Source organism: Manihot esculenta, chromosome 11 (assembly GCF_001659605.2).
Source record: "Manihot esculenta cultivar AM560-2 chromosome 11, M.esculenta_v8, whole genome shotgun sequence".
NCBI classification, from domain to species: Eukaryota; Viridiplantae; Streptophyta; class Magnoliopsida; order Malpighiales; family Euphorbiaceae; genus Manihot; species Manihot esculenta.
Window position 1 is genome coordinate 24,172,565 of NC_035171.2, and position 22,478 is coordinate 24,195,042.

The following is a 22,478-nucleotide window of genomic DNA, read 5'->3' on the forward strand; positions in this document are numbered from 1 at the left end:
ATGGTCGACACTTGTTCGAAGAAAAGGAAGAAAGAGCGAGGGAGAGAAGAAGAGAGATGCGAGAGAGAGAAGTGTGTGCCAGTAGGCTGCTACACACTTTTAAACTTTTTTCCCCTTTTTAATTATTTTAAAATTTAAAATTATATATTAGTCCTTTTTCTTTTAAAGCTAGTTCACATCAGTCCAAAATTCTTTCAACCAAACACTTATATTTTGTTTGGTTGGAGAGAAATGAGAAAAAAAAAAAAAAGAAAACTTAATACATATATCGTCTAAATCAAACGTCTCAATGCCATCTTCTGTGGACAATTTGACCCTTTTTGAAGCTCATGGAATGGGAAAATGACCTCAAAAAGTTTTAACCATGAAAGCAAACATAAAAGTAGCAACTAGTACAATACAACATATGCAGTTGATGAATTTTAGTTCTTGGTAGGCTTAGTTGTTAGACCAAACCCAAAAGGAAACAGAGGGTCATAGTGTGGATCACCAACATTCATCGGAAGCTGGTCTACAGTCTTGAACCAGGTGCGTGCAAGCTTCCCGGTGAATCCATAGTCACCAAAAAGAACATCGGCAACACCTTGGCCTTCAGTTCCTGGAAGCCAGGCAGCTACAAGGGCATCTATATGTTCAAGGTGGGGCTGAATCACGACGGGGCGGCCAGATATGACAATAACAACGCATTTGACAGATGTACACACATTGGTGATGGTACTCGAACCAGGTTCTGGTATTGTCAGATTAAGGCTATCACCAAATGTTTCTGCATATGGCGGCTCACCAACTACTACAATGGCATAGGAGAATTTATTGGACTTCACAAAGTTTGCGTCTGGGTTCTCATTGTACACAACCTGTGTAGAAGGATCAACTGTGTTTTTAATTGCATTGAGAACTGTAGTACCTGTTGATAAAAAGGGTAATCCATTAATGACCCATTAAAAACATTGTCATGACATAATTAGAATTCAACTAGTGTTAAAGTATGTCCCAGAATTCCAATTTTACAAATCAATTATTCATGCTTCGACAGACAAAGATGGCAGCAGAACCAGAGCTTTGGAAAATGATAAAATCTGCCTAATCATCAACATAATAATAGCATCCTGCAGCAATGCTGCTTATATTCCACAAATCACCACATGGCACACTTTCAATACAATAACATAGGAAAGCCTGACTTGGTTTATCACTAGTTAATTTAATTAAATAGGTCCAGACAGCTGATTTTCATGGTTCTCTACATAGTCTCTCTTTAACCTTGTAGTTTCAGGGCAAAACTACTTTTAGGGGAAAAAACTATTTTACAAGCTGGAAAAACCAGTTTGAAAAAGAGTTGCTTTATAATTTTAGCATTCTTATAACTAAAACTTCTCAATTTTAATTGTAAATCATTTTTAGTACTTCACAACTACCATATTTAAGAAAAAAATGTTTTCCTCAAAAGCAGTTCTAACAGTAATGCCAAACAGACCCCATGGTAGACTATAGCTATCCTTTCTACATGCTTTAAATCACCACATGCTTTAAATCACCACATGCAGCCACCCTTCTACTGAAATGGCATTCACTACTTGAATTGATAATCATATTGGAAACGCTAACTTGGCTTATCACTAGAAAGTCTTTTAAACAACTAATTTAGTATGTTTGAACAAATATGTGAATAATAGTGCAATAAATTGAAAATTCCTTTGAGTTTTTCAGTAAGTTTCCTATTCCCCTAAGCCAATTTAGAAACATACCAGATGTGAGGTCATTGCCACCAAGACCCTGCCATGTGATTGTCCACCCTCCACATTGATAGCCCAAGTTGTCAGCATGGCTCCCAGCAACTAGTATCTTTGGTGCCTTTTTGGGAAGAGGTAGCAGTGGTTCATCAGCAGATTCACCATTCTTTAGCAGCACAAGCGATTTCCTTACAGCTTCTCTGGCTAATTCTCTATGTTCCTGTTCACAGTACAGTAAGTTATTAACAAAAAGAAATTTCACATCTGAATAAGAGAAATGAAAAGGCTTGAAGACTTTTAACAGCAAGAATATTGGACAAACAAACCTGACTACCAAGTTGGTTTGCCAAACTGAGATCAGCAAGTGGGTTCTCAAAAAGACCCATGGTAAATTTTACCCTTAAAATTCTTCGTACAGCATCATCAATTCTGCTCATGGGAATTATTTTGTTCTTCACCTGAAAGTTTAGGTCATCAATGAACTCTGTGAAATTATAGGGAACCATGACCTGCAAGGCAGAGGAAGATAAATTAGAAATAAAATTTGAAAAGCAATATTCTCATGTATCAGTTTGCCAAAAATTAAGTTGCATTTAATCTATATAATTCATAGCATGCTGAATACTGCATCTTTAAATAATGTCCCAGATAAGATAAAGTTGCACTGACCATGTCAATTCCAGCACCGACTCCAGCTTGAACAGAATAAGAATAATTGGCTTTGGGGGGAGAGGTGATCCTGTCAATCCCCTGCCAATCTGATATCACAAACCCCTGCATACCCATATAAACAAATTATGGCTAGGATCTACCTCACTATAGTTCATTAGGAGACATGAGAAAAGAAACAGAATTAATTTAAATAAAGATATTTACCCTGAACTTCAACTTGTTCTTGAGGAATCCAGTGACAAGATCTTGATTAGCATGCATCTTCCTTCCATTCCAGCTCGAGTAGGAGACCATTACTGTTGCAACTCCCTTGCTGATGGCATTTAAGTATGCTGGCATGTGGATATTAAGCAATCCCTTCCAACTTATAACAGTGTTGTTCTCATTGATGCCCCTGGTTGTGCCACCATCTCCCACGTAGTGCTTAGCACAAGCTGCGATCTTGGTCCTAATAAAATAGTCAATTGATCATGGGAAATTACTAATCAAAATTCCAAAATGTTGACATGTCTCCCCTCATGAGTTTTTATGAGCAAAGAACAACTATCTGAAGAAAGAACTTTTTTGCTGCCAGTGGAACTTCCAGCAACCACTCATTAAAAAATCAGGAATTATACATACTGCTATAATATTGGATACTTTCCGGACACATCGGATATAAGGAGTTTTACATGAAAGTGATTGGAAATGAGGACCAATCATACATCATTTTCATCACGGTTAGCATCAGCATATTAAAATTATCAAATACACATGCAAGTTTTCATTGTTAATGCAGAGATCCAAATGGTCAATTCATCAGAACAAAATGATTTCTTATAAACATTTGAAACAACAATGATATATGATGATTAGCAGTTTGATTAATGCCATGAAATAAATAATTTAGCATGTAGGACCTAATTATCATGCATTTCTGCATGGTTTACTGCTGTTCTTTTCTCCCCCTGAAACTGTGTTTTTAGCCATGAAAGGCAAAGGTTGCAAGTAACAACTGTTAGTGGACCATGTTAAATTAGAGGATTTTTTTTACCGACATCAGCAAGAGAGCACATCAAGAGAGACATGTGAAGCTTGAATTCATATGGGGTCTAACGCTGTGGTCTATTTTTGCTATTTAACTAGAGGACTTGATGGGCCACCCCAAATGCCATCCACATGGCTTGGCTGAGACTTGGACCACTAAGAGTGCCAAACAGCTGACATATATGCACAGCATGAAAACAGAAAGTGATCCATCACACACCCAGTGGATATTGATGCTTTCAAAACTGCAGATAAGATAGTGAACTCCCTGTATAATGGATGAAGCTTTAACTGAGGAAGGCCAGCCAGGGACTACCAAACCTAATTTCCTTTTTGTTAATTTATTTATGTTCCATATTTAGAGAGCCAAAATAATCCACCATGTTGCACGGCTTAGGAGTTGGACCACCTACAATGTCCAAGGGAAGGAAGCTATCTTCACAACATGTACAACTGCTGATGACATATCAAGAAGGCCTTGATCCCATTAACTGATGTAAATTAAACCATGGGTTCTCTTTTATGCCTAAGTGCATATACTACAATGCAGAAAATATTCAAATTAGAAAACAATAAAAACATCAAGAGAAATAACCAGCACACAAGAAGAGTGAAAAAAGCAAATGATCAAAAGGAACAAAGAAAATCACTATGAGTTTCCAGACCAAGACAACCAATTTAAAACACAAGTTGTTATGAGTTTTTTTTTTTAAAAAAACTAAAGAGCATGCATATGAACAATAAGTATCATAAGTTACCAACGCAGACAACACCCTTTCTAAATACAGGTAGAAGCAGCTATTCATTGGCATGGTTCTTACTTTCCAGGAGCAACAAAGGGAACACCCTTTCTAGAATTGGCAGGGATGTCTCCTTGTAAACCAGGTATAATCTCAGTCATTGCTTGCACAATTCTATGATCTTCACTATAGCTTTCATAACATCGACCCCACCGTGGATCCCTGCATACCTACCAAAACATAGAAGATAAGATATTAGAAAACTTGGTTGAGACTGGGCAGAAATGTGATAATTGATTTGTTGCTCTACTTACTGCAATACATGGAGCAAAGGCGTAAGGAATTCCGGTAGCTCTAACTTCAAGAGCAGTTGCTTCTCCGATCCTTTTGACAAGCTGAGGATCCCTGGTACCAAAACGGAAAAAAATATGTCAAAATTATGCGAAAACAATCACACGCTCAATTTCACATCGTTACTACAACTTTCACCCTTCAATATTTAACAAATGAATAAATTTTCATAAAAATTTTTGGATTTATCAATTTAACAAATTGAATTATATTTTTACTTTTAGTACAAAGGACAACAAATTAGCAAATTCCCAAATCCATTCGTCAAATAGTAACAGTGTTCAATACTTCTAGTAAAGTTGTCACTGCAGATTAACAGATCAAATTTCCATCATTCACAAGAGAACTAGCACAAAATCAAATAAAGAATAAACAGTGACAGTTCTCTGCATATGCAACCTTGTTACTCCAAGCCCCACATTGTGCGGAAATATGGTGGCGTTGTAAACATTGTTGTGGCCATGAACCGCATCAATTCCATAAATCATGGGAATTCCAAGCCGAGTCGATAAAGCAGCCTTCTGGATATTATTCACAGTTTTGACCCAAGTCTCAGGTGAAGCCTTTGGTGCTGGAACACTCCCTCCACCACTGAGCACACTCCCTGTACACAAAACATTACGCATTCCATACTACTCATCATTCAAAGTAATTCGTTACCATCTCAAAAACGAACCATAAAAAAACTTTAAATATCTATGTGGGCACAGAGACCACAAACTGATCCAAGAATCAAGATAATGGATCATGTAAATTGAAACAAATGGAATTACTGTACGAATCATTTACACCTATAAAATACTTCTTCATGGCATCTGGGCTTGCAACACTGAGCTCCACCTGCACCATTTGGCCAATCTTTTCTTGTAAAGTCATTCTGCTCATTAAGTCTCTGATCCTAACACCCAATGGCTGTTTCGGATCTTTGTATTTCAGATAAGTTTTTGTGTCTCCGGCAGCAGCTGCCAAGAAGAACAATAGTAGAAATCCCAAAATGGGTATCGACAGTTTTCCCATTTTCGTACTCAGATAGATCTATGACTTGAAATCTGGAAAGTTTAACCATAGTCAGAAAACGAAACATGGAAAAGAAACATCAAGTTCTTGCAAGGAAAAATCAATCAAAAGCAAATAAACTTCATTGGCACATTCGAAAACATTATACTGCGAGCTTATCAGGTAGAAACAAGTAAGATGAAGAAGAAATGAAAAGTAGCTCATTGAACTTACAGATTGAAGCAAACCCAGAAGCTAAAACCTCAGGAGAAAGAGAGACACAGGGAGAGTAAATCTAGAAGATTTTGAATTGGAGGAAGAAAATATGCTCTGTCTGCTGCAGAGCTGAGCTATAAGTAGACAAGTTAGAGTGAAACGTACCCAATCAATCCGTTACCGATCTCCGTACTCTCTCGTGCTATTATTTTATAATTCTTTTTGAAATGTGGGTTTTGTTTTATTTATTTTTAATTCAATTTAATAAAAACAAATTAAATATTCTCTTAAAAAACAATGCAAAGGAATTTAAACACGATCAATAACTATAGAAGATTTGACCCAAAAGATTTTTTTTTTTAAGATTTCTTTCCATTTTCCGTTCGTGTTTTCTTTTATATGTAAAACTTAAAATATCAGCACAGACATAATACATAAATAAAATTAGAAAAAATTATTTTTTTATATAACTATAGAACTTACATTAGTAAATAAGTATAATTTTTAAATATTATAAAAATTATTAATATAAAAATTATATAAAAAATATTAATTTAACAAAAATCAACCACATATCTATAAGTAAAATCATATAATATTTTTTTATATTTTTTTAATTAATAATTATATTTTTTTAATTATATAAAAGTTTTATTTCTTTATTTACGTTACTCGAATAGCATGTGGGGCACGTGAAATTCTGTACAAATCAACAAAAACCATCGTATAAAGTTAAATACTATTGGATAACCAATAATAAAGTAGCACCGTTAACAGGAATCTAAACGGGTAGGATACCCACGAAAATTAAATTATTCGAATTCAAACCCGATTTATATTAGTAATATTTGAATCCGTTTCAAACCTGATTAAAAATTAATTTAAATTATTCGAATCCGTCTCAAACCTGATTATTATTATCCGAATAAAACTTGAACCCGTTTAATCTTATATATTTTAATTAATAATTTATATAAAAAATATTTTTCATTAATAATTTTCATTTAAAAAATCTAATATTTCTAAAGAATATTTAAATTTAAATTTTTAAATAAAAATTTATAAAAAAAATTTATAAATATTATTATAAAATATATTTTTTATATTAAATTAATTATTTATATAAACGGGTTCGGGTAGTGGGTACCATGTACATAAAATTCGAATCCGATCCGAATCCGTAACGGATATTATTTTTAAAATCCGAACCCGTTTCAAATCCAATTATAACTACCAAAATTCGTTTTATTAGGGTTCGATCGGATTGGGTACCCGAAAATACTCGATCCGTTGCCATCCCTAACCGTGAAAAAAAGTGAATAGAATCCATCGAGGAGGGACTTGGTTTAATTAATATTTTTTTATTAATTTTTTATTTAAAATAAAAAATTTTAATTCTTTAAAATAATTTTATTTAAAAGAAACTAAATCATATATATTTTTATAAAATTCTTTTTAATTTTATATTAAAAAATAAATAGTTTCAAATAAAATAATTATATTAAAAATAAAAGAATATATGTTCTCAACGTACAATATATTCTTAAGGAGATAATTCATGTCCCATATTTGAAGAATGTATCGTCTGCAGAAGCATACATAATTTCAAAATTTTTTGAATTAATTTGTTATGAACCATAAAATATATAATATCATAAAAATTAATACAACAAAATATTAATTAATCTCCTAAAAAATAAATTATTATTTAAATTCACTAAAAAAAACAATAACATATGAAAATAATTAAACTAAATACAATTAATTTCTCTAATAACGGATAAGTTTAGAATTCCGCATTCACAAATTTAATCTAATAATAAATATATCTGAATAAATTTAAAAAATTTTAAATTTTGTTCGCTTAATCTCTATTTTAAAAAAAAATTAGAATTCCAGCAAATACTAATAAATAGTCAAAATTGTAATACTAAATTACTTTAAATTTCACCATTTTTTAAGAAAGCCGTATTCAGTAATCTATCAATAAATTACTTTGTCAATGTTATAGAAATTGAGTGGTCAAAGAAAAAACAAAATCATAATAATAATACCAACAATTTTGATTTCTATTTTTAAATCTAAATATAATATTTATCGTAATATTATTTAAAATTTAAAAATTTATGAAAAATAATTTTAAATTTTTAAATTAATATATGAGGAGTGTAATTTAGTTCGATTTATTTTTTAACTAAGTGAGATTTAATTTAATTTTTTAAATGAGTCACTGGAAATTATACTGATCAAATTAATTAAATATGGTGAATGATTAATTGTTTTGACTTATTTGTAATTTTTTCCATTTAAAACAAATTAATGCATTAAATTCTCAAGAAAATTCATTGAAATATTTAAAAATAATATTACATTTATTTCTTAATAGCCAACATCAAATTTAGATGACCAAATTAAATATGATAATTATTGAAAATAATTTAAATATGTTGTGAAAAATATTTTCACATTTTCTGATAGGTGAAATATTCAAGAAAATTAAATAAAATAATTTTTTATAATCAAGAGAATAATTAAATAATTTTTTAAAAAATAATTTTATCTTATTTAAAAATAAAAATTATTTTCATCTTGAAAATCTTGCTAACACCATTATGTGTATAAACTTATCTATATTTTTTATTTTTACTACAACTAATTAAATGATGAAAAATAATTTATATTTTGAAAAATATTTTTATTATAAAATTTTTATTTATATAATTTACTTTTAGCAAACTATTTTTATAAAATTTTTTATTTATATAATTTAGTTTTAACAAACTATCTTTAACTAATAAATACAAATGTATGCACTCACAGTTTAGTCTGGTGATAAATGCATTTAAGTAAATAAGAGAAAAATCATATTCTACTCCTCAAATTCTCAATCCCCATTTCAAAAAAATAAAAATGCAAATATAAATGTATAACTCACTCAAAATGGTGTAAGTAAGCCAATATAAAGCTAGTGGAATCTGTAACAAGTCTAAACATGTGACTAAAGCATGGGACTTTGGCATTAGATAAAGGAAGATTCCTTTTTTGCTGAGACTATAAACCACTTCAAGAATAAGAAGCGGAGCTAGGCTCATCTATATGCTTATTGCTTATTGATATAAAACCCATACATAAATTCGAAATCAAAAATCTAAAACCCAAAAGTTCGAATACTAAAAAACTAAATACCTTATGGGCTGATGTCCAAAGTAGACAAGAGGTATATTCAGACGTCTTATCTGAAATCTTAGACTAAGTTCTAATTTAAATACAAATCCTACAAAATAGGAGATCCGATTGTAGTTAAACACGATATTCTTGTTATATGTTCTATAAGGACTATCACAATATCCAAATCTTATCAAGATTAGATTCCTAATATCTATAAATATAGGTAGCCTCTAAGTATATAAAGATTATCTCATTATTTACTCTTTCACTTATTACACCTTTAAAACCATTACTAACTTAAGTATCAGAGGTTTTATCACCAAACTGTTTGGTGCTTTACTTATTTTGCAGATCTAAACTCATCAAAAGAGTTAGTATAACATTATTGGCATCGTCTATAGAAAATATTTATTTTCTCATAGAAATATAAAATATATGATTCTTTATTCCAGCTCTTTCTTTCGTCAATAGCCTTTGATCCTATTGACTCTAGTCGTGGTTTTAAAGACAACGGTGCCACCAAATCGGTCAATGGCACCAATGGAATCATCATGAGTATTAAAAATCTATATGTGGATGAATCATTAACCCGTGAGCAACTCCTAGAAAAATTAAGACTACTGACAGAACTCTTGAAGAAACGCAAAGGGGCTAGTATTCCATAAGGAAGCCAGAATCTAAACACAAGAGAGAATAATGATGATGTCCTAGAGAAATTAGTCGAAAGCTGAGAGACCGAAAGGTGAAAGTTCGAAATAGCGATCAGAGCCAGTTGGATGCAAGACTAGTGGATGTTATCAGGAAAATTCAAAAAGCACAATTAGATGATGACTTTGGAATCAAAGATGTTTCTCTCTATCCTCTAGCGACTTTCCGCCCACTTACTTAACTTTTCACCCACTCTCAGATGGCTTTCTGCCCATTTAGATGATTTTTCGTCCATTCTCAAGTGGCTTTTTGCCCATTTAGGCAAAATTTCACTCACTTTTAAGCATTTTTTTTTGTCCACTTTATATAATATTTCTCCCCTTTAAGTGACTTTTTGCCCACTCTTAGGTTGTTTTTTTCTCACTTAGAGAACTTTTCACCCACCTTTAGATAGCTTTTTATCCACTTTAACTGATATTTTGCCCAAATTCAAGCGAGTTTTTGCTCACTTGAACGACTCTTTGCTTACTTGGGTGGCTTTTTACCCACTTAGGTGTCTTAGCACTTATTCAGGTGATATTTCGCACCTTAGGCACCTTAACGTCCACTAATATAACGTTTTGCCCACCTTAGGTACCTTAGTGCTCATGCATGTGATATTTTTCCCATCTTAGATGACTTTTTGCCTAATTTAGGCATCTTAATACCCATTCAGGCAATCTGAAATAACTCCATAAGTCTTTTAAAACTTGCCAAAATAGCATCGAAAAGGCTCTTTAGTCATTTGTAAAGCTAGGCCAAACTAGCACTTAAGTTCTTAAGCAATGTTCAAATTGCTCTTTTAATCTTCTTCAAGCGATTCCTAGTTATGGAAATGAAAATGGAAAACTTTGTCTTTTTTAAGTCATTCTAAAGAAGTAGCTATACTAAGAAGTTGAAATAAGATACTAAAATATATATTAAGTGAACCTATAGATTCACAAACTCAAAGAGTCTAATGATATAGAACCCATGCATAAACCCAAAACTCAAAAGTCTAAATACAAAAAAAAGCACGAATACTCGATGGCCTAAAACTCGAAATAAACAATATGTATATTTGGATATATTTCTTCAAATCTCGAGTTAAGTCTTAATCCAAATACAACTCTTACAAAATAGGAGACCTAGTTGCAATTAAACACGATGTCCTTGTTCTACCAAGACTCAAACATGGGATCCTTATTCCACCAGGACTTTATTATAATATCTAAATCTTATCAAGATTGGATCCCAACAGCTATAAATATGGGAAGTCTCCAGATATGAACATATTATCAATATGGACATATTATCTCATTATGAACTTTTACTTATTATACATTCAAGGCCACTACTAACTTAAGTATCAAGGGTTTTACCCACCAAACCATTAGGTGTTCTACTTATTTTGCATATCTAAACCCTTTGAAGGAGTTGGTGCAACATCACTTATTATCACTAGAAGGGGAAATCTACTCCACCGATTAATGAGCTAACATCCTGGTCTATTTCTTTTCTAGGAAGAGCATAACTAAAACCTTTATATTTATCTAAGCATAAACTTAGATTCTCATTAGCTATGAACCTATTGATCACATTAATGGTTGTAACTTGTTAGAAAATCCTTTCTGTAATAACCGGCTAGATCCCGGCATCGGAATCCCTACCTTCCGGTGGAATTTTCGTTGAAATCTGGAATTCCAAGATACCAGAGCCTTCTAGAGGGGTAAAAGTATGTTTTTTCAAAATGTTTTCACATGATTTTATGGTTCTAATAAGAAAGAGGATTGAGTTTTGAAAAGAAAAGACCAAGGAGGAAATTGTCAGATTCGGCCGCCGAACCTCAAGTTCGGTCGCCGAAGGTGGCTTTCTTTCACTACCACTGATAGAGCATATTTTAGTCCATATTTTCATGATCTTATTGATGTTTATTTGCACCTATTCTACCTAATTTTGTGGTTTTAATCATGTTTTGCAAATATTAGGTGTGAAGAAACAAGTTGAAGAAAATGCTCTTAAAAGTGCCAAAGAATGCCCAAAAACAGCCACTTTCAGAAGCACCTTCGAAAGCACTTTCGGAAGCCAAAACTCAACCACTTTCGGGGGCACCTTCGGAAGCACTTTCGGCGGCCTAAAGTCCAGTCCAGAGGCGAAAGTCACCCACCTTCGGGGGCACCTTCGGCCGCCGAACCTTGGCTCCAGAGACGAAAGTCCTGCCCCTGAAACTTAACTTAGGCGGCCGAACTTGCCCCCGAACATGCTCTTCCCTATTTAATGAGCCAAATCTTGAAGATCACATGTTTCCTACATAGTGCTATGCTCATTCAAAATTCAAATCAAGGCTCCACCTTCCTCTTTAGTGCATGAATCTTCTTGGACACACCTTGGACATCAATCAAAAGACCAAAAAGGGCTTGCAACTCCACATATGCACAAAGAAAACTCAAGGGCACTATGGGGCAATCACTCAAAGATGCATGGACACTAAAAAGGAAAAAGGCAGCCTCTCAAGATCTATTTAAAGGCCTCAAGAAGACCAAGAATGAACATCTTCCATCAAGGGATTGATCAAGGCTCTCCAAAGGCTCCTCCACCTTAGTTCTTCATCTTTTCTTCTTCTTTTCTTTTATTTTCTGTTTTGGTTCAGCCATGAGTGGCTGAAACCTTCTTTCTAGTTGAAGTTTGGTTGAAACTAAGGTTGTTTAAAAGGTTGTGAGATCTGAACAGAAACTTTTGTCTTTGATTTTATTCAATATTCATGCAATTGTGCTTAATTCTAAAGATTGCTTTGTTGTTTTGATCAAATTGGCCACTTGATTCTTGATTGCAAAGTTAATTGATTGTTGGATTAGGATATTTGTTAGTCCGTAATTGCTGGAAATATTCTGTCCATAGAACACTTGGTGTAAAAACCCAAGAAATTGCATGATCTAACATCATCTCATGCGTTTGAGTAGTTAGGGTTTGGATCTTTCTTGTTCTTCATGCAATTGGCAATTGTTTTGATGCCTATGGCCCAAGGACGTTCCTTGGCAATTTGTTGATTAGTAATTGGTTAGAGGACGTTCCCTAATCAATTTGTTCATAAGGAAAGACATGGTGGTGAGAAGCGTCTTCCACCCCCATAACCAACCTATTGAGTTAATTAAGATTACCATGTTTCAATGATCAACCCAAACAACCAAAGTGGATCCATATCTTCAACTAGACCTTTCTCTTATTGATTTCCTCTTTTATTTTAATTACTTGCTGTTTTAATTGCTTTCATTAGTTGTTAATCAAATCATCTCAAAACCCCCCTTTTTACTTTCCTTGCACTTTACTTTTGTTCTATTTGCAATTACTGCCTTCACTTGTGCTTTCCATTGGTTTGATTGGTCTTGATTAAGATAAATAAATAGGTAATCAATTCTCTGTGGATACGATCCTTCACCACTGTCTACAGTTGTATTTGTAGGTAACCAAGAAGGTTATTTTTGACCGGCTTCGACAACCGCTCCTGTCAAAAATTGGCGCTGTTGCCGGGGAATTGGTTTTACTTGTTTGTTTATTTTTGTTTTCATGACCAGGTCTGAACATAGGGACACTCTACCCTTTGATCCAGAAATTGAACGCACTCTCAGAAGGCTTGGAAAGCAAGCTACCACGCCTGAAGAACATTCTGCCCAACCTTTGGCCGCCGAAACTCATCAACCTTCAGCCGCCGAAAGTTCTGCACTCCAGCAACCAAATTTTGCACCAATGGCAGAACCCCAAGCACCAGCTGCTGCCCATAATGGACATGCTGTCCAAGGCCAGATAACCCAAGAAAATCCAGCAAATAGGCCACAAGCACAAAGGGAAAGAACCATGAGGGAGTTAGCAACTCCTATAGGTGATTATGCTCCACTTTGCATCACCTATCCACCTCTTACAGTTCCCTTTGAACTGAAATCAGGTTTGATTCATCATCTCCCTAAATTTAGAGGTTTGCAAAATGAAAATCCACATAAGCACTTAAAAGAATTTAAAATTATTTGCTCATCCATGGGACCTCAAGGGATTTCTGAAGATCATGTTAAACTAAGAGCTTTCCCTTTCTCATTAGATGACCATGCCAAGGATTGGTTATTTTATTTGCCACCTGGATCTATAACTTCTTGGGATGATATGGTCCAAGCCTTTTTGGACAAATACTTCCCACCATCTAAATCAATTGGCATAATAAGAGAAATAACTAGCATAAGGCAAAGAAAAAATGAGGACTTATATGATTATTGGGAAAGGTTTGAAAGACTATGCACAGGTTGTCCACAACATGATATGTCAGACAAAGCCCTCATTCAGTTCTTCTATGGAGGATTGATTCCATCAGAAAGGAAACTCATAAATGTAGCCTGTGGAGGATCTATCCTAGACAAGACACCCAGAGAGATGAAGGAACTGATATCCAATCTCGCAGCTTCGTCTAAGCAATATGATGAAGAGGAGCAAACGCAAAGAGGAATCTATGAGGTAAATACATCCTCTGTTGAATCTCAAATTTCGAAACTAACTTCTCTTGTAGAAAAGATCGCCCTTGGCCAAGTCCAGCAAATACAAGCAATTTCGCCACCTAGGCCATGTGGGATCTGCTTATATGTAGGACACCCCACTGATCAGTGTCCCACCCTCCAAGAAGAAAATCAGCAAGTCAATGCAATTGGGAGATACAACAATCAGCCTAGATATGATCCATACTCCAATACATACAATCCAGGTTGGAGAGATCACCCCAATTTCAGCTATGCAAAGCCCAACAATGATCAAAATTACCAAGGCTACCAAAGAAACCAAGTCCAACCAGCACCTCCAGTGGACAATAACACTATGAATGAGGTAGTGAAAACCTTGCAAATGATACAACAACAGATAGGACAGATGGCCACCTCTATAAACAGATTGGAAACTCAAGGAAAGTTGCCATCCCAGACTGAGGCAAATCCCAAACAAAATGTAAGTGCCATTACTTTGAGAAGTGGCAAAGAGCTTCAAGATGCAAATCATGATCAAGAGAAGGAAGTAGAACCAAGGCCACCTGAAGCCTCTCCATCTCATTCTGCACCGCCTCCTGTGCAAAAAGCTGACCCGAAGGTAAGTTTTCACATCCCACCTCCTTTTCCAAAAAGATTTGAAAGAACTCAAAAAGAAAAAGAAGAAAAGGAGATCCTTGAGACCTTCAGAAAAGTGGAGATCAACATACCACTGCTAGATGCTGTCAAGCAGATTCCAAGGTACGCAAAATTTCTGAAAGAGTTGTGCACCAACAGAAGAAAGCTAGCTGAAAGAGAGAAAGTAAGTGTAGGTGAGGTAGTTACTGCTGTCATTAAAAGAGAACCCCCTACTAAATGCAAGGACAAAGGTATGTTTGCTATCTCTTGCAAAATTGGGAATGTTGGTATCAAGAAAGCCATGTGTGATCTTGGTGCATCTATCAATGTCATGCCTCTCTCCATCTATAAATCTCTCAATGCATGTGCACTGAAAGAAACAAGAGTTGTGATACAATTGGCTGATAGATCTGTGGTATACCCCATAGGTGTTCTTGAAGATGTCTTAGTCCAAGTAGATGAACTTGTCTTTCCTGCTGATTTTTATGTGATTGATACTAAGGAAGATAGTTGCAATACTAGTTCTGATATTCTTCTTGGACGTCCTTTCTTGAGTACTGCTAGACCTAAAATTGATGTGCATGATGGTACTCTTACCATGGAATTTGAATGGGAAGTCATTAAGTACAATGTCTATGATGCCATGAAATATCCTCATGACATGTCCCCTGTTTATGGACTTGATATCATTGATTGTTTAAGCCAAGATGTGTTTAATGAAAATCAAGATTCTGTTCTAGATGATGATCTTTGCAGAATTGAAAATCTGAAACTCAAAGAGACAATCTGCAGCATTCAGCAAGTAGAGATCAAGCAGACAGAAGACATTCGGCCGCCGAACATAGCCCACTTTCGGCCGCCGAATCCTATTACCCCTCAAGAACCAGCTTCTGTCGCACCACTTCAGGAAAACATTGTGCAGAAAGAAGACATGCTTCGGCCGCTGGACACCTTTCGGCCGCCGAACCCCACTGACTTGCGGAAGCCGAACCCATCGCCAAAGCTCACTCCACAAGCTGAAGAAATTCGGCCGCCGAACTCAGACACTTTTCGGCCGCCGAACCTCTCCCAGCAGCCTCCATCGCAAGCAAGCTCCTCTGAAACTCCTCTGCAACAACCTTCTGATCTGAAGCCTCTTCTAGACCATCTGAAATACATGTACTTGGGAGCAAACAAGACACTTCCAGTCATAGTGTCCAATGAATTGAGTCAACAAGAAGAAGCAAGCCTCTTAAAGGTACTACAGAAACACAAGGGAGCCATAGGATGGACCATTGATGACATCAAAGGTATCTCCCCCTCCACTTGCATGCATAGAATTCACATGGAGGATGAATGCAAGTCAGTCAGAGATGCTCAAAGGAGATTGAATCCACCCATGATGGAAGTAGAGAAGAAAGAAATAGTCAAGCTCCTTGATGCTGGCATCATCTACCCAATATCTGATAGCAAATGGGTGAGCCCTGTACATGTAGTTCCAAAGAAAACTGGAATTACCATTGTTCCGAATGCTGAAGGAGAACTTGTTCCCACTAGAGTTCAGAATGGATGGAGGGTATGCATGGACTATAGGAAGCTCAATGCTGCGACGAGAAAAGATCACTTCCCACTTCCTTTCATTGATCAAATGCTAGAAAGGCTTGCAGGTAAATCTCACTATTGTTGTCTTGATGGTTATTCAGGTTTCTACCAGATTCCAGTTGCTCCAGAAGATCAAGAGAAGACTACCTTCACTTGCCCTTTTGGCACTTTTGCCTTTAGAAGAATGCCATTTGGACTATGCAATGCACCTGCCACTTTTCAGCGATGCATGATGAGCATATTTTCTGACTATGTGGGTAAGACAATTGAGGTATTTATGGATGACTTCACTGTTCATGGAAATTCTTTTGATGAATGCCTTACCAATTTAGAAAAGATCTTGCAAAGATGCATTGAGACTAACCTTGTGCTTAATTATGAAAAATGTCATTTTATGGTTAATCAAGGTATGGTCTTAGGACATGTTGTTTCAGCTAAGGGCATTGAAGTGGACAAGGCTAAGGTGGATACCATCAAAAATCTACCTTACCCCACAAACGTTAAAGACATTCGATCATTCCTTGGCCACGCAGGATTCTATAGAAGATTCATCAAGGATTTCTCAAAAATCACTTTGCCATTATGCAGATTGCTCCAACAAGATGTAACATTTGATTTTGATGCAGATTGCAAAAAGGCGTTTGATTTGATTAAAGAATTGCTTGTTACTGCCCCAATTATTCAAGGGCCTGATTGGAACCTGCCATTTGAAATCATGTGTGATGCAAGCAATTATGCAGTAGGAGCAGTCTTAGGGCAACGTGTGGGAAATTCACCCCATGTCATTCACTATGCCTCTCACACACTAGATGCTGCCCAAAGCAAGTACACAACAACTGAAAAAGAGCTCTTGGCAGTTGTATTTGCTTTGGAGAAGTTCAGACCATATCTATTGGGAACCAAAGTCATTGTCTATTCTGACCATGCAGCTTTGCGATATTTGATCAAGAAAAAAGAAGCAAAACCAAGGCTCATTAGGTGGATCCTACTTCTACAAGAATTTGATATAGAAATTAGAGACAAGAAGGGCAAAGAGAATCTTGTGGCAGACCACCTCAGCCAACTTCCATACAGTTCTACACCACGCCCAGTCAAAGAAGAGTTCCCAGACGAACATCTGTTCGTCACTCACTCTGCCTAAAGTGATCATGCCATGCACACCACACCCCAGGGAAGTACTCAGTTTCTTTTGTTCTCTTCTTCTCTTCTTCTCTTCTCCTCTTCTCTCTTCTTTTACATTGAGGACAATGCATGATTTAAGTGTGGGGGTGCATATATCTGAATTTTTACTTTTAAAGTTTATTTTGCTTGCATTAGGCAAAATTTTTTTCATTTTTGTTATTTATGCTTTCAATAAAACACACACAACCACAACCTTCTTCATCTTTTTGTTTTTCTCTACTCAAACTGATGAACTATGTTAGATGAGTTTTTCTTTCCATGACCCCATTAATGTGATAACTCTTTAAACTTATGTTGAATCAATTGCAGTAAGTTGTATTCATGTTTGAGAATTACCTTTTGAATTGAATCTTTGAGTTTGCCATGGTGAAAAATATATTGATGACCCTCAATCGATTGAGAATAAATTAAAGTTGTGTGAATGAACTTAATGTGACTTGCTTTAGCAATTGGTGTTGATTTGCCCAAATCATTGAGAGAAAGAAAATTCAGCAAAGGCAAAGACCTCAAAAGCACAAATTGAAAATTGTTCCAATGGTCAAAAGACTATGAACAAAGCTAGTAGCCACTTGGATAGGTGACCAACTGAAAATCTAAACCTTCAAATCAAAAATAGGTTGGTGACCTCTCTAAGCAAAATCTAAAGTGCAAAAGCCTGAATAAAGTACTTCAAGGTAAGGGCAAGTCAATCCAAAAGCTAGAAAAAGTCTTAACAAATTAATGTGCATGTCTCTCTTGAGGAAAACAAATCCTAGCCATGGTAAGCAAAGGGAAACAAGGAAAAGAGGTAAGTAATCTTCATGCATATATTCTTCACTGCAATGCTTCAAAATAAGTGTCTCGAGTATGAGCTTAAGTGGAAATAAGGATCTAGAGCAAAGAAAACTTAATTGACTATGTTTGTTTGCTTGAGGACAAGCAAAAGCTTAAGTGTGGGGGTATTTGATAGAGCATATTTTAGTCCATATTTTCATGATCTTATTGATGTTTATTTGCACCTATTCTACCTAATTTTGTGGTTTTAATCATGTTTTGCAAATATTAGGTGTGAAGAAACAAGTTGAAGAAAATGCTCTTAAAAGTGCCAAAGAATGCCCAAAAACAGCCACTTTCAGAAGCACCTTCGGAAGCACTTTCGGAAGCCAAAACTCAACCACTTTCGGGGGCACCTTCGGAAGCACTTTCGGAAGCCGAAAGTCACCCACTTTCGGGGGCACTTTCGGCGGCCTAAAGTCCAGTCCAGAGGCGAAAGTCACCCACCTTCGGGGGCACCTTAGGCCGCCGAACCTTGGCTCCAGAGACGAAAGTCCTGCCCCTGAAACTTAACTTAGGCGGCCGAACTTGCCCCCGAACATGCTCTTCCCTATTTAATGAGCCAAATCTTGAAGATCACATGTTTCCTACATAGTGCTATGCTCATTCAAAACTCAAATCAAGGCTCCACCTTCCTCTTTAGTGCATGAATCTTCTTGGACACACCTTGGACATCAATCAAAAGACCAAAAAGGGCTTGCAACTCCACATATGCACAAAGAAAACTCAAGGGCACTATGGGGCAATCACTCAAAGATGCATGGACACTAAAAAGGGAAAAGGCAGCCTCTCAAGATCTATTTAAAGGCCTCAAGAAGACCAAGAATGAACATCTTCCATCAAGGGATTGATCAAGGCTCTCCAAAGGCTCCTCCACCTTAGTTCTTCATCTTTTCTTCTTCTTTTCTTTTATTTTCTGTTTTGGTTCAGCCATGAGTGGCTGAAACCTTCTTTCTAGTTGAAGTTTGGTTGAAACTAAGGTTGTTTAAAAGGTTGTGAGATCTGAACAGAAACTTTTGTCTTTGATTTTATTCAATATTCATGCAATTGTGCTTAATTCTAAAGATTGCTTTGTTGTTTTGATCAAATTGGCCACTTGATTCTTGATTGCAAAGTTAATTGATTGTTGGATTAGGATATTTGTTAGTCCGTAATTGCTGGAAATATTCTGTCCATAGAACACTTGGTGTAAAAATCCAAGAAATTGCATGATCTAACATCATCTCATGCGTTTGAGTAGTTAGGGTTTGGATCTTTCTTGTTCTTCATGCAATTGGCAATTGTTTTGATGCCTATGGCCCAAGGACGTTCCTTGGCAATTTGTTGATTAGTAATTGGTTAGAGGACGTTCCCTAATCAATTTGTTCATAAGGAAAGACATGGTGGTGAGAAGCGTCTTCCACCCCCATAACCAACCTATTGAGTTAATCAAGATTACCATGTTTCAATGATCAACCCAAACAACCAAAGTGGATCCATATCTTCAACTAGACCTTTCTCTTATTGATTTCCTCTTTTATTTTAATTACTTGCTGTTTTAATTGCTTTCATTAGTTGTTAATCAAATCATCTCAAAACCCCCCTTTTTACTTTCCTTGCACTTTACTTTTGTTCTATTTGCAATTACTGCCTTCACTTGTGCTTTCCATTGGTTTGATTGGTCTTGATTAAGATAAATAAATAGGTAATCAATTCTCTGTGGATACGATCCTTCACCACTGTCTACAGTTGTATTTGTAGGTAACCAAGAAGGTTATTTTTGACCGGCTTCGACAACCGCTCCTGTCAAAAATTGCCACCGAAACCCATGTTCGGCTGCCGAACGTGGTGCAGGTGTGGAAGCGAGCTTAGGCCCCGAAGGTGGTTGACCGGCCACCTATAAAAGGCCCCCAGACCGAAAATGGGCGAGTTTTCTCCCCATTCTCGAGCTAAGGTGAGTTCATGCCCTCCTTTGGTTGATTTCATGTTTTTCCTTCAACCTCCCAAAGTTTTTATGAGCTTTATCGTTGTTTTGAAGAGTTTTAAGCTTAAATTAAAGTCTTGGAAGTTGGAGATCTTCAGAGCTCTTGTCCTCCACATCTCCACGTTCGGGTCGCACCAACCCTCGATCTTCAAGAGGTAAGTGTAGATCCTTGCCTTCCTTATGTTTTAATGAAGTTTTAAGAATTTTTAATGATTGTGTGTGGGTAGATGTGCATGTTAGGGTTTATGTGGGTTTTATTCCCAATGTATGTTTATGTGATGTTTGTGTTGGGGTTTAAGCTAGTTTATGCCCCTATATGCATGTGGGAGTGTGTATGCATGTTTGGGAGAGAGCATGTGAGGTTTTGGGTTGTTTTGGGGTTGGTTTTGCTTGTGACAGATTCGGACCTGCCGTTCGGAGGGAACCAGGTTCGGCCGCCGAAGGCATGTTCGGCCGCCGAACCTGCATGGGAGGCAGCCTTTGGCCGCCTAACGTGCCCCCGAAGGCTAGGACTTTTGGATCTGTGAGAGGCTTCGGCCGCCGAACCTGCCGCCAAAGGTGTCTGACTTTCGGCTCTGGAAGGACTTTTGGCCGCCGAAAGTGCCCTCGAAGATGCATGGCTTTCGGCTCTGGAAGGGACTTTCGGCCGCCGAAGGTGCCGCCGAAAGTGCCCTGTACAGCCCTTTCTTGATTGTTTCTTATGCATGCTTTGGTGATGTTTTAGGGGGTTTTGGGGAGTTGTTTAGAGTCTTGGTAGAGTGTGTTTGGTCCCTCATTTGAGTCCACCTGTGTAGGATCGGACCCGAGGAACCGAGGAGACCAGCAGTGTTAGCTGTTGCAGAGTCAGTCCAGTGTCTGCCAGAGGTGAGTAGAACTAACTAATCAAATGTTTTAGCATGTTCACGCATCATGATTGCTATGTATATGTATTAGGCTGTGTGCATTAGATTTCACGAAGATGATGCATTGCATATTATGTTGTTGGTGTGGATGGACCAGAGGAGACCCATTAGCCCAAGTCTGATATGAGATGTTATGATATGTTAAAGAAGTCCTGAGGAGCCCCACCGAGGGCCGGGAACCATGATGTTAATGAAGTCCTGAGGAGCTCCTTCGAGGGCCGGGCATAGATCAGAGGGAGTTTTGGATCATGTCCATCCGTGATGTGAAATGTTTGTGCTGTGACGCATTCCATGGTAGCATATGATTTATTAAACTGTTTTTCCTGTTCTGCTCACTGGGCTTTTTAGCTCACCCCTCTCCCCTAACCCCAGGTTTGCAGGTCAGAGGTAGTCCAGGAAGACGTCAAGGGTAGAGGTTGTGGCAATGTAATAGAGTAGTAGTGGACATGTGTTGTAAATTGATATAATGTATTTTAAGATAATGTAATGTAATGTAACGTAAAGTAGAGTTATATTCATGGATTAGTATTGTGCTTGGCCCTAAGGTTTGGTTAATCATTTCTTATACATGATCAATATGTTATGTTTTTAATAATGTTATATGAGAAACCAGGCTTGACATATGTAATGTTGACCACACTAGGGCATTTGATGAGGGCTCTAGTGTGGGTTATATGTTTATAGTATGCTGTAGGTTCAGGTCAAGCTCGGTATAGTAAATGTTTTAAAGTTTTTTATGGAATGTTTGATCATGTTTAGGATTATACTAGTTGTACATGATGTATGTTAGGCTTGCTACGGGTCCCGGCGACCTTATGTCGATCTGGATCCTAGCGCCGGTAGCGGTCCGGTTTCCGGGTCGTTACACTTTCTATTTATCTTTTTCTTTTATTATATGAGTACCGATTATCCAGAAGGATTCTTCTCATTTTAGAACTTTTTCTTTTATCCATCTAATGTGATCTTAGGCTAGAGAACCTTATTTTATTTCAATATTTAACATACATACCCTTCATTTTTCCCTGACATTGACTTATTTATTATCACTATACAACTTTCATTACACTCTATACTTATCTAAAAGCAACAATCATACATTGCAAATATTTATTGTTGGCTAACATAGTCATGACACAAGATTTTGGAGATACTTATCAATAAACACAATATAATAATACATTAATTTAATATACATAATACATTACTCTAGCATGTATTAAGTACATTAAACCATCATATATGGCATGCTACAATAACTTTCAACATAAGTATAATAAAGCATAAAATCATTAAGAGCTGAATTAAAAATACAAAGACTCCATACACTAAGATAAGGT

The 22,478-nt window shown here is 36.3% G+C and overlaps 1 protein-coding gene across 1 annotated transcript; it reads right to left on the bottom strand.

The window, feature by feature from the left end:
- Positions 1-242: 242 nt before the first annotated feature.
- LOC110626576 (beta-glucosidase BoGH3B) lies at positions 243-5,913 on the bottom strand. The gene is made up of 10 exons (XM_021772574.2): positions 5,753-5,913; positions 5,314-5,571; positions 4,922-5,126; positions 4,486-4,576; positions 4,253-4,401; positions 2,610-2,853; positions 2,403-2,507; positions 2,060-2,242; positions 1,749-1,953; positions 243-907 (listed from the first exon to the last, which is right to left on the bottom strand). Exons 2-10 carry the CDS (start codon positions 5,537-5,539, stop codon positions 423-425), a joined length of 1,893 nt encoding a protein of 630 aa, XP_021628266.1. The 5' UTR covers positions 5,540-5,571; positions 5,753-5,913; the 3' UTR covers positions 243-422.
- Between the last annotated feature and the right edge of the window lie 16,565 nt (positions 5,914-22,478).

What these genes read in the sequence shown, in the direction of transcription:
- LOC110626576 (XM_021772574.2), bottom strand. Translation starts at nt 5,539, where the DNA reads ATGGGAAAACTGTCGATACCCATTTTGGGATTTCTACTATTGTTCTTC. An exon ending in CATGAAGAAGTATTTTATAG is followed by an intron (nt 5,127 to 5,313) that starts GTGTAAATGATT and finishes TTTTGTGTACAG; the next exon opens with GGAGTGTGCTCAGTGGTGGA. An exon ending in TGGCAATGACCTCACATCTG is followed by an intron (nt 908 to 1,748) that starts GTATGTTTCTAA and finishes TTTTATCAACAG; the next exon opens with GTACTACAGTTCTCAATGCA.